The sequence below is a fragment of the Pan troglodytes genome, chromosome 6 (assembly GCF_028858775.2).
Source record: "Pan troglodytes isolate AG18354 chromosome 6, NHGRI_mPanTro3-v2.0_pri, whole genome shotgun sequence".
Classification (NCBI taxonomy): Eukaryota; Metazoa; Chordata; class Mammalia; order Primates; family Hominidae; genus Pan; species Pan troglodytes.
In genome coordinates this window covers 20,140,612-20,154,516 of record NC_072404.2, presented here as the reverse complement: position 1 = coordinate 20,154,516, position 13,905 = coordinate 20,140,612, and the positions used below count along the sequence as shown (strand labels likewise).

General features: G+C 32.8%; 1 protein-coding gene across 23 annotated transcripts in view; it reads left to right on the top strand.

The window, feature by feature from the left end:
* The window catches only part of DGKB (diacylglycerol kinase beta), an 818,895-nt gene that overhangs the window by 625,427 nt on the left and 179,563 nt on the right, over positions 1–13,905 (top strand). For all 23 annotated transcript variants that reach the window (XM_063814062.1, XM_024357753.3, XM_024357755.3 and 20 more), the window contains 2 exons: positions 400–490; positions 7,062–7,257. In XM_063814062.1, coding sequence (XP_063670132.1) covers positions 400–490; positions 7,062–7,257 — 287 coding nt within the window. The remainder of the gene's footprint in view (positions 1–399; positions 491–7,061; positions 7,258–13,905) is intronic.

Below are 13,905 nucleotides of genomic sequence, written 5' to 3'. Positions count from 1 at the left end.
AGTTATTTTATTCTATATTATTAGTTAATTCTTGAAAGAACTAAAAAACTTTATGCTGTATCATAATTTCCCACTATTGCACATTCTTCAGTTGTTGCCTAAGAACAAGCTAAGAATCATGAGCATTAAAACCATTTTTTAAAATGTGATGAACCCACAAAAAACTAAAGGTGTACTTGAGTCTGCTAGATCAACACATTCTTATAATTCCCTCAAGGCCATCATACAGTTTGGCACCAACATTTAAGCTTTGAAAATTATATGACCATCTATTACATTTTAGATGTCACATGTCCTCAGACCTTTTCTATTATAACACAAGACAGAGTTAAACCCTTTTTTAAAAGATCCCTCTGTTATTGATAATTGCCTAAGGTGCTTCTTCCTTTTCTTTTTCAGAATGAAGAACAAATTTTGGTATTTTGAGTTTGGCACATCTGAAACTTTCTCAGCCACCTGCAAGAAGCTACATGAATCTGTAGAAATAGAAGTAAGAAAGAAATGAATTCTCTTTTGTAATACGATGAAATGGCTTGAGCTTTGTTGTTAGTATATTTGCATTGGAGCCCATGGAATGAAATATATATTAGCAATCCACAGAGACTTACTCAAGATTTTAAATTGTCATTCCTTTCACTCATTTGGAATACAGCACTATCTGACATACTAAAGTTAAGTGTAGATATGGGTTATTTTATTATAGTATAAAAGAATGAGAAGTGGAACACAACTTTGGAAATCGATGCAGTTGTTACTGGGCATAGTGCAGATAGAAAGGTAAGATAAAAGTAGTTGGGAAGAAAAAAGTTGCAGAATACATAAAAAATATTATTTTCGGGTCTCAATATCTTGTAACCTTTAAAACACACTTTGCTAAAATTGTACTTACTTTTATGAATAAAGGTTAAAAAGTATACTTTTCCATTCCATTCCCATTCATTAACTAGGTTTTCTCAGTTCCCAAGGTTGCCATTTCCCCATTACATTTATAGAAAGTGGAAATGCCAAGAAAGAGAGCAAAGATAGCAAGAAAAGACACATTTTAAAAAGACTTGGAGCAAATAGGTCTATAAAAAAAAAAGACACTGTAGGACTCAAAATTTTGGAGAAATATTATAAAAGAAAATGACTTCGTTATATTGAGAGATTTTTAGGGGTTAAAGAAAAAAGAAAAGTTATATTTTGACAAATGATAAAGACAAAACCAGAGGAACAGAATTATGAAACATGAACACTTAATGACTAGTTGATATGAATTAAGAAACATTGGCTTCAACACTTTTCATTTTAAAAATAAATGCAAAAATTTGCTACTGATACCTAAATCATTAGTTCCTTATATTCAGGTAATAAGTTTGGTAAACAGAAGTAGTTATGGACCACACAATGGCCTGGCTAAGTTCTTCATTATCCCAAATTTCTAATTTACTGTTATTAATAATACCAAAAAATGATACTACTCTCAGTGTAACCTTTTAGCACTTTTATCTCATCATGATTGGTAAATATAATTAAGTATTAGAATTGATGGTCATGGAATGGGAAAAAACCCTTCATAACGGGATCAGATCATAACCTTTGAAAGGAACATAATTACAGAGGTGAAGGATTTGGGTTCAACATGGACTTTCTGTTATTACTATTTAGGATGATATATCTGTGTATATGTATGATATATGCACACAAATAACTGTATATAAAAATGATATATATAACACATATATAACTATATGCATGTATATCTATATAATAATTATATATGTACTACAGTTATATATTTAGTTATATATTATTGTATATAATAATATATGACATCTATAACTACATTTAGTTATATATTTAGTTATATATAATATATATAATAATATATGACATATGTAACTACATATATAGTTAAATATATAGTATATATAGTTATATATGTGTCATATGTATTGTTATATACATATACATATTTATGTGCATATATATTCAATAAAACATATACACACCCCTTTACTCTTAGAATCATTATTTTTTTTAAAACTGCTTTATATACTAGATTTTGAATATTTCTTATCCTCAAAAATTATGCTCAAATACAATTTGCAGCAGAAGCTGAAAAGTTTTAGAAAAATTAGAAGTATGGCTTTGTTTGAATGTAGGTGGAGATCCTGAATCCTCCTGCACCTCCCTTTACTTTATCCTACCCTTGAGCACAGATTTAAAAGCTGTTGATCTATAAAATAAGATTCTATGTGTCACGAAGTACAAAAAAAAAAATCTTTAAGAAAAGTGTTGTGTTTACAGCAAAAGATTTTGAATGAAAATACATTTGAAAACGGTGATTTGTAATGTGCTAAATAATGATAAAATTAAGTGGTTTTGATCCACAGAGCTTGAGATCTTACAGAAAAGCTACTTAGAATGTTCTCCAAGAAATCTGGGCTACTAGAACTAAGTTATGTTTCTTGGAGTGCTGTTTCTACTTACTCTCTCAGCCTGGCCTTCTAGCTCTACATCCCTGGCTTATTTTGGGTGCTATTACAATAATATTTATAAATCACAGCCAGCACTGTGTGCATGCCCCCTTGTATTTTTGCATATCTTGTTTGTGTGTGTGTGTGTGTGGATAGCTAGGCAAAATCTGCTTCTCTGCTCACTTTTTAATGAATCCTGTCTATCATATTAGCAGAATATGCCTTTCTACCCTCAAGGTTATTTTATAATTAAATATAACAAAAACAGAAATTCGAAAATTTGATTCTGTTTGTTGTTGCTTCCTATTTGTCCTAAAATTATACCTACTATGGTTTGAAAAATATATAACAGAATAAACTACTTCGGTAAAAACAGAACCTCCAGCAATAGATACATGTTTTATTGGCAGCTTTTTCAAAATCAAACTATCTTTTGTGTGTCTTTTTATTTAATATTTCTCTTTCACATAGTGAGCTCCTTCCAAAGAGGGCAAATATTTGGGTTGATATGAATATCATGGAATAATAGTTAAGATTTACCTATTATTAACTGTCTCACAGGTGATGCTAAACAATGCACATATATTATTTGATTTAGTCTTCATCAAAACCTTATGATACTGTTATATCTCCATTGCAGAGATAAACATTTTCTTCAGTAATTTAAGAGAAATAAGAATTATGTTGCTGCCACAATGTTTAAATCTAATGAGTAAATTGATTGAAAAATATATGTATTTACACATACATGTAAAGATTTAATGATACACGAAGTAGAATTTTTTAAAGATATTCATTTATCTTCTAACTTTATTACAAAAGATAAAAATAAATTCTTTAAAATTACAAGAAAATATTTTAAAACCAATGTTTATATTAAAGTATTTGGAGGGGTGAAATGTGTGCCTAAGAAACTCAGGTCAGCATTTGGAATTGAAGATACAGAGTTCATGAATGTTCAGTTTGCTCAGAGTACCAGGCAAAGTTAATGAGAGAATAAGAAAGCCCATTCTATAGATATTTCAGTCTTTTGGTTGACAGGGATACTGGGAAAGATGGTAAATTTTAAAGCCAAGAATTTCCATCCCAAAGTACTGATTTATTGTAACGATTAAATACCCCTGGAAACCTAAATGATCTCAAGAATTAATAAATGGCATGACTAGCATCAAAAACACAAAATAAATTAGCAGGATTCAAAAGACAATATTCTTATTGCTCAGTAACCTGGAAAACAGAGTTCTTAGAGGCAATAGCCAGAATTCCCAAGCATAGTCTCTGCCCCATGTGTCCTAATGCTGAAATTACCTATAAAGTAACGTTTTAGGTTTCATTGAGTAAAAATAGAAATAATTTTTATCTGATATAGACATAGAATCAGACCTACTATGGAAAAAAATTACAGTTTATCATTAATTGTATCTCATCACATTTACCATCCACACTTAGAGCTCTCCAAAGTTCTTCACATGTTTTGAATAGTCCTATCAACTGACATGTTAAGTGGATCTGAAACACTAAAGTCACATATAAAGCTTGTTTTTAACACCTCTGTACAGTGTGACCCAGGACTCATTTATTTATGAAGATTAAACCACATTGGCAGAAAAATTGAAACCGTCTTCTTTTCTTTTAATTATATTTGTCTCTGGAATAAGATCCTCTATTTTAAAACTGAAAAGAGCGGACAATGGCATCACAGCCTTGCACTCTATAAATAGCTCCCATAGTACTATATGTTAACGACCTTTTTTCTACCTAATAAAAATATTCAGGATTTATTGACTAACTGAGGCTGTTAGCTTTTAAGCTTTTATATTCTTTTCCTCTGTAGCTACCTTTTTAAAAGTCATAAATCTCAAAGGGAATGAAAATATCATCTGACACAGTACTATAACTTGTTTATATTTCATAGCCTTCACCTCAGCTTTTACTTTCATGCACTCAACTGGTGTGCTACAATTACTGGTCTCCATCAGAACCAGCACTGAAATTTTCCAGACTAATGAACATAACGTTAAAGCAAACAGAGGAAGGTAGCCTGGGGTCAAGAACAAGTGGAAACAAATCATTAATAAATAGCAATTTATTTAAGTACATTGTCCTGCTCTCAAAGGAACATCAATGTTCTTCATCAGTCCTTGTTCTTTGCGACTCTTTGAGAATTTTTTTTCACTTCTCAGAGAGCTACTTACTCTGTTTCCCTAAAACCACACATGACAAAACTCTGAAGAGTGAAAACATGAATAATAGCATACACTCATGTTTTTCAATTGTCACATGTAACTCAGCTGGTTCAATTCTTTTTTTTTTTTAAAAAAAAAGAAGCCTCTTTGCAACATGCTCTCCTTTTCTGCAGATGAACAAAGGAATCCTCCTTCACTAATTCTGAAAGTAACTTGTCACAGTGGGGTTCTAAGGCCTAGTCAAATAATTGTCTTAGTGTACTACCTGCTGTGTTCAATATTGAGTGAAAATGGAAGCCAGGCCCTGACTCCAGCTTATTTCATGATTCTTCTGTTATTTAAATGATTTTAGTCAGTTTGGGGGAAGCCAGACCTTTATAAATTAACAGCAGGGAAATACCAAAGGTGTCAGATTGCATATTTATCATCTTTTTCGTGTAATACTTAAATATGTATTAAGAAGTGACTGACATAAATTAGGCAGATTTCAGAAGCCACAGGCCGTGGCTTGTAGAGGACCCCCTTCTGCTTGACATTTCATCCTTGTCAAAGATCAAATTATTTTAATTTAGGCTGCAAATTATAAGGAATGAAGACTTCTTTGTGGGAATTCCCTGTGGTAATCTGACTTTTGTTGTTACTGCTGCTTGTCAGTGTGCAAAAGATATAATATGCATGCAAATAAGGTTAAAAAATATGTACTATCTAATTATCCAGCCAGTACATTCCACTTGAAGACAGTGGGAGGCCTGACACACAGTATGTGTTTGATTCATTGAGGCCTGCAGGGTATTTACACAAGATTACTTTTAATTATGAAATTAATATCTGTTTATCTAGAATATATAGCGGTAAGTGAGTATACACATGACCAGAATTCTTTAGTAAAAAGAAATCATCTTAATTTAGTACAAGAAAAGGAGGAAAAAAGCACTGCTTTCTGGAAAAAAAAAAAAAAAAAGCATCATCCAGATCTTGGTTTCGCCCTCATTGAAACAAATTAAATGAAAACTTGGCACTTTCTCTAGAATTTGTTTCTACCCCTGCCAAGTAGTCTCAAGATGTGTTTCTTTATTTCACAGTTTTTATTTTTCAGTGAACAAGATGCAATCCTAGCTTCAGTATGATGAGGTGAATGTGGAAAAAGAGAGGGCTTTTTTTTGTTTTGTTTTGTTTGTTTTTCATCATTTTCATGGAACACTGTGTCTTCTGAGTTCAAAAATCATGACTGCCATGAGAAATGATGAAGTTAGTGTCAATAATTTTTTCTGTACTAAGACATGGCGAATGAAACAACGCCACTGTAAATATATTTCAATTTAGGAAATGCATATCCCTCACAAAATTCTTTTAAAAACAAAGCGCTTATATCTCTTTTCATATTCACTTATAATTGAAAATGGGATAATAATTTCTAGAATGTATAATAATAACTAGCATTTTAAAGAAGTCAAGGCAAATGAATAAATAAATAGTAATTTTAAAAATACAGAATAGTCTTGTCACTGTCCACATATGTCCAGTAGTGGAAATGAATGGAAAATTCAAAAAACTAAGAAGTGACCACTCTGACTATAACAAAACATTGTTTGTTAGTGAATTTTATATTTTTCATAATCACCAGGGTGTTTTGTCACCAGGAAAATAAGAAAAATTGGGCTGATTAACCTTGGTTTTTTTTTAAACATTTTTGCAGCTGCTATAAAATCATGCTGGATTGAAGGTCTTTTAACTGCTACTCCTATTTCCCTCAATCAATCTGCCCGGCCCTCCATATTCATTTGGACAACTGTGCCTCTCATGGCCTTTGACATCTCCTTAGGACTTCATCTAGTCCAAGAAACCACCCTTGGTAAATTCAGTGTGATTGAAATCTCTTAGAATCTCTGCTTTGAATTTTACTTTTTTTTTTTTTTTTAACCAAAGTCTTTTAAGCTACTTCTTTCTCTGCCCCAAAGGTGTGAGACCATGAGGCATCAATCTGGTTTCTGTACTTTCCCCCAATAGTACCTTGCAGTGTGTTCTAAACAGGGGCAATCATCACAATTTCTTCCTAAAATTTGACCATAGTTTCCAGAATTAACCTTTTTGTAACACACTGGAAATTTGCAGCTGGTTAAATATATATGCAGATGCTAACGAGTCTCTCCCAAAGGTTTTCTACAAACAAAGATATACTGGTGATTTAATTTGATCATTTTTAAGGACTACTAGAGGTAACTGGTTAATGTTAGGGGCTGCTTTATCTTTTATATTGACTCAGGGTAAGTGTTTAAGTGTTCTTGAAAGGCTTGTTTGGAAATGACAACATTATGGATTTCAACACACTTATTAAAAGATGAGGAAATGAAAAAGAAGAAATCAGGGAAATAAAGATAAAATATTCTGTTTCTGTTTCTTTCTTTTTACCGATCAGTGTGATGGAGTACAGATAGATTTAATAAACATCTCTCTGGAAGGAATTGCTATTTTGAATATACCAAGCATGCATGGAGGATCCAATCTTTGGGGAGAGTCTAAGAAAAGACGAAGCCATCGACGAATAGAGAAAAAAGGGTCTGACAAAAGGACCACCGTCACAGATGCCAAAGAGTTGAAGTTTGCAAGTCAAGGTCAGTTTTCTAACAATTAGTTGTTAAATTGCTTGTTAACCTGCTTTCAAAGGCTTCTTTAAAAGTAAAGAGTTTTCCGCTGCACTATAATAATTTATATATTTTTACAGTTGTATTTTTCATATTATGAGATACCCATGTGTGATTAACTTATATCACAATAGATTCTAACTCAAGTATAAATTGGCTACATTTTTCATTATTCTTCTTCGTATATAGCTCTTCCCACAAAAAATAAAATACATTTGGGGTATTTCATGGATAATAAAATAGAAGATATTGTATATTAAGCTCTTCTGAAACGTGATTGTCTTAAATAGGACATTTGAGTTGCTGGAATAAGGACGTAGTTAAGGCTTTTCTAAGGCTGTGTTATAAGAGATTTTGTTCTTTTTCTGCTTTGGTCAGGCTATGAGATTGAAGCTATTTTACAGAGCTGTTGTTCTAAGTACCATATATAACAGAATGTTTAAATATCCCATGATAAATTTTGATTGTCTGCTGAATTTTTCCAGAAAGTTAGTAACAACAAGTAGGAGACCTGGGAAACAGAAAGCAAAGACCTAAAAAAAGTAGACTAGACTAACTATGGGTCAGAATTTTCAACTCTATTGTAATATAGTTCTCATTGGGACATGATACCTAATTCTTAGAGATTTTATAAACTAGAGATATCAATGTGATATTCTGATAACTAATCATGTCCCAATAGTTTATGTATGTAATTCTATAATATCATTTTTACCTTCTAGAATTTACCTAATACTATTGATGACATTGAGAAATCAAAACATGTTGTCTCAGCTCAGTGTAGCAAGGACAAAATATGAAGAGATTTCAGTGTTAATGGACTAATATAAATAAATTACTAAAAAATGAAATAGAATAAAGTGAGAAGATGGTTGGTGGGCTTTATGGTGGTGGGCAATAGCTTTATGTTTTGGTGTCTTTGAGTACCTGGTTCAAGTTTCAGTAACAAGCAGTGACTTCTTTTATATAAAATTTGGTACCATGAAAGTGGAAAAGATTGATGGAGAAAGTGTTAGGTATTCTCTTGAAAGAAATGCTTATCACAACCTGCCAATGACAGGTGGTTTTGATGCCCTTAAAATGTGTAAGTAATCTTGGAGAATTGTATTAGTACAAGCATGTTTATAACAAATCAATTAAAAAATTATATACTCAAAATATAACTATGAAAATATGGAGGAAAATAATATTTTGAAGGAGAAATATATAGAAAAAATGAGGTTCATGCTATATGAATTAGAGGAGGAAAATAAATATAATTATTAGTTTCTAGAAGTTATTGAAATTAATTTATATTTGTATTTAAATATACATTTAAATGTAAAATTAGTAGATTTCTAAAAAGGGTAGTGAAAAATTCTAAGTATTGCAATTAGCTTAAGGACCATACTAAAACCAAGCTTAAAAAACCCTTTTGTAATTGTATAGCCTGCATTATTAGGTACTATGTATGTACTCCTTGCTTCCTTCCTTAAAAATATATTCACTAAATAATATATACAAAATAATTTCCAGGTTAAGTTTTCTGTTTGGTCACTACATCTCAATACTTATTGTCTTTTGCATCTACACATTCCCGATGCTTATACAAATTGATTCTCAATGGCTCAGCTGCCAACTACATTCACCCACTGGGTTGTTGAACGTTTCTTAGATACAGCACTGTGCTCCACCCAAACACACATCTGTACACTCGCTCTGGAGTTGCTGCATACATGTCATTTACCTGGGCTCACTCACCCTCCTTCGTATGATTTTTTTTCAGGAACACACATTTGGAATAAACTACAAACAAACCAGACTCAGATATTGTCATAGGCTGTCAGTGCCTGTAACTATTGGAAAAGCGCTCTCTTCCCTTTCTGTCTTCTTGCTTTCTACTGTGGAACTATTAGAACCAATTTACCATAACTTCTGGGAAATGAGGAAGTGGGAATATATAGGCCTTGTGACTCAGTAATATATTTTTCTCTGTACACAGATGGGAAATAGTTAAAAAACAGTAGAGCTCAGAGAGGTTTCAAAGGTCATTCTATGAGCAAAAACAGAAGTATGTTAGGCTCAATTTTGTTCCCTGACTTAACTGACTAGCTTATAGTTTTGATTTAGTATTATTTCAGGATAAATATAATCTCAGAACCAAGAATGACCTTTTGAGCTGAATATTTTTTAAAAACCTGTTATATATTAGTCTTTTCTTTTTAGTGATGATTTCAGTATTGTTTTCACTTTGAGATATTTTGCAACAGAATACCAAAAGTATCTCAAAATGCTTCTAAGTTTTGATTTCATATTTATTCTGCTAATTCTTCAATGTTATACTTAATAGCCAAAAACAAAATTTACTACTGAGATAGTTACATTTATCCCTTTCCTAAATAGTAATATTTCTATTACTTGATTTTGTTTTCAATTTCTTGACATAAAAACAGCAATAGGGCAGGCATGGTGGCTCACACATGCAATCCTCACACTTTGGGAGGCCAAGGCAGGAGGATCACTTGAAGCAGGGAATTCAAGCCCAGCCTAGGCAACATACTGGGAAAGGAGGAAGTGGGAATAGCACCTGGTGGGTGGCAGAGGCCTACAGTCCCAACTACTCAGAAGGCTGAGGAGGGACAATCCCTTGACCTCAGGAGTTCAAGACCACAGTGAGCTATGATTGCACCACTGCACCTCAGCCTGGACAATGGAGCAAGGACTCTGTCTCTTAAAAAAACAAAACAAAACAAAACAAAAACACAACAAAGCAGCAATAGTATTAAATGTGAGGATCATCAAAAACACACAACAAAGCAGCAATAGTATTAAATGTGAGGATCAATCAGTATTTCAAATTTATATATATTTCAAATTCACACAAAATTATTATAAGCACTGACTTTAGAATGAATATGGCCAATATGGCTCTAGTCCAACACATTTTTAACCTACAGTCAAATTAATAACTTTCACTGTTAGAAAATACATGAAATGAAATGAAAAACTTAATGTAATTTTCTTCTTGTTCTTTCTTAAAATATTAACTAACACTGTTTCTCATATGCCTCTGTAAAAAATTATCAGAAGTTTCAACTAAATGTTTACACTGTTGAAATAGATACTTGCTTTCATAAACTTTAGATAGTTTCTTTTGGAGGGGGAGAAAATGGGGGACGCATGTAACTAAATTCATGTAATAAAGGTAATTATTTTATTTAATAAAAGGATTTAATTTATTTTAAGCTTACCCTTTTATTTTAATTTAAAGTTTACTCTTTTATTTTAATTTAAAGAAATATCATAGTCCAAAGGTATGAGATCAGGTTTGGAGCATTAAGTCCTTATTTATATTAAGCTGTACATAATCTGGGACTTCTGCATAATTTATTTGCTTGCAATCTTTGAAGACACATAATAAAATCAGAATATCTTCAATAAGTTCATTGGTTGGCAATTTTACTGTTGACTTACTTTAGAGTTGACAAAATTGTAAGCAATTCATGTAATTACATTATTCCAGCAAAATATTCTAAAATAGTTGGATGCAATTCTGAAACATAGTCACACTCACACTCAACTAATGCAGTAGACATTTTCTTTGTGTGCATATGTGTTTATAAATACAATTAAATGTATTATATATAGATGGCATAGTCTTGAAGCAAAACTGTAAACTAGGCCAAATTAGTCTTCTGTTCTCCTAGCGTTAATATTCGATCTTTCCCATGTCTTTCAGTAGCTGAGTTCATCTTTTCCTCCCCCTCTTCTGAATTAAACTCAGATAGATGTCTAATGAATTCATTCACATTAATGTACAAATGACTGATTGCAGATGAAAGTAGAGGTATTTGCATTTTAAAAGATACAAAGACCTTCAGCTAAGATGTTATTTTTCAAACTGTGTTCCGTTGAGTTATAACTGCAATTCCTCAGCAGTTCTGTAATAAATGTAAAAAAAAATTGATTGCCAGATTTGGGGACAATAAAAAAACTATAATAAAAATATATTTGTCATATTAACAGTTCTCAAATCATTAACTTGTGTTACCAGACAAAAACAACTTCTCCTCCTTCTCTTCCTCCTCTTTTTTCTTTCTATATGGGTAGATGCATATATAGATAGTTATACATACCCACATACACACACAGACACACATATGTATATACATATAAAGAAATAAATAACTGTGGCATTGACTGGAAAGTCTATAGATCTGCAATGGACATTTAAAAATATGTCTTTGCATATTTCATGAGAAATATTGTGCAAATGAGCCACAATATTGTGCAAATACCACCACAGTGCATGGGAACCACATGCAATTAAAAGGCCAGCAAATTCAGGTACTTTTGCATGGCACAAGCACCAAACAACATATGGCAATCAGTGGACATGAAAACAAAGTGACGATACCTAAATGAAAATGCAGACCACCATAAGATGTATTTTTCCTCATAAAGAAATTGTATCAGTTAATTAACTCCCCCAAATATTAATAATAATTTTGTACTGGCTTATATATCAAGCACACTTTTATCAGAGAAGATTTTAAACATGCTCACAACTGCGTGTAAGCAGCCAGCAATGAAATTGGAGCATTTCAGGTATGTACACAGAATAAAATATATTTGACTAATTGAAGCTTTGCAATTCAATTCAGTTCAATGATACGGCAAGTATCATTATGTCATGAATTTGTTTTGTTGAAAGTGAAAAATTCTGTTAAAAAGACACTTTTGAAAGGTACTTTTTAACCAAGAGTGAGGAACTCTCAAGGAATATGAACCATTTTAGTTACTCTAATTGATTTAGCTTTGAAGATCCAAGTCTATTCCAGTTTTTGGTAGTGGAGACAGAATGGTTCAACATGGCTGAGAAGCAACACATTCATACTATTTGATTATATATATGTCTGTATCAGGATATTGCCAATACCACAAAACCAAAACAAAATGCAGAAATCTATGAAAAATAAGATACTATCGCATTGCAATTGTCTTCATCAAAATAGATCCATTATTCTCACAGATTGATTTTTTTTTTTTTTTTTTTTTTTTTAAGACGGAGTCTCACTCTGTTGCCCAGGCTGGATTGCAGTGGTGGGATCTCGGCTCACTGCAAGCTCCACCTCCCGGGTTCATGCCATTCTCCTGCCTCAGCCTCCAGAGTAGCTGGGACTGCAGGCACCCGCCACCATGTCCGGCTAATTTTGTTTTTGTATTTTTAGTAGAGGGGTATTTCACCGTGTTAGCCAGGATGGTCTCTATCTCCTGACCTCATCATTCACCATCCTCGGCCTCCCAAAGTGCTGAGATTACAGGTGTGAGCCACTGCCCCCGGCCTCTCACTGATTGATCGTGTTGAGAGTGTTAGCAATTAGAACTTCTAAAATGGATTTGCACAAATAAAATTTCAATTTTCTCTTTTACTTACTGGTTTATAAAATGTTGCTTTGTTTAAAATGAAGTTGTTGACTGCTTTAAAAAGTTTGATAACCGCTGAGCGAAAGTAATTATATTCAAATTATAGAGTTTCAAACATTTGCCAGAAGCTAAGGGAGCAGCTGGACTTTCTGCTTGAAACCTCATTAATAGGTGACTGTCTACCCTGCATATGGATACAACTGTCCAGGTACCCATCATGCAAAAGTTTATTTAAAAACTAATTAACATATTATATTGTCCAGACAGTTTTCAGTGATTTCATTCACATTTAACAATGATACTCTTTTCTTCGGGCAGAATTTCCCAAAACCCAGCAAGGACTCCACTGATGGAAAATGAGATGGGTTAGTGGGTACATGGATGAATGTTTTAAAAGTTTAATGGTTTTATATTTACTATTACAGTTGTCTTCTCTTTGTGGTAAGAAATGCTGAATTTTTTACTATCATTTATAACGTTAATCAAAATTTTCTTTTAAAAATTAATTCAAGTAAAAATAGAGTAAAACATCCTACCTAAGTGATAATTTAGAAGATACTTAGATGTTGCCAAAATTGTGAAGGTGAGGCCAGAAAGACTAAAGTTTAGAAAACTACACTCAGCTGCTGCAGTTTTCACCACCTTGATGGTGTTTGCATAGCCCCATGTGGAAATACTTAAGCTTAATCATTCCTACACATTCCACGAAGGCGGCATAGCGTTCGTGGTTCGTGGTGCAGGCACCAGATTCCAGCTGGCTCAAACCCCAACTCTGCTCCTTATCTGGACAACTTTGGGCAAGTAACTTCATCTCCTTGTACTTTAATCTCCTTATCTCTAAAATGGGCACAAAGAATTGCGCCTTCCTCATATGGTGACTGTGAGAATGAGAAAAGCCCAGATTAGAAGCTTAGAATAGGGGCCAGTACGTAGCAAATGCCTAGTTAATGCTAGCTACTATCTTTCATGGAAAAATTCAGGCCAAAAAAACAAAAAACAAACAAACAAACTCAGATAAGTAGCCCCATGTGGAAATACTTCACTGTAAACATTGTTTTTATTCTTCATCATCTTGGATAAAATTTACTATGTATTATTTCCCCCAGAATAAGCTTTTCCATATACTTTGCACCAAACATATCCTCATCCCACCCTATTTGATCTCTCTATGCACTGTTGGGAGAGATGTGTATCTGATTGGCTGTCAAGGAG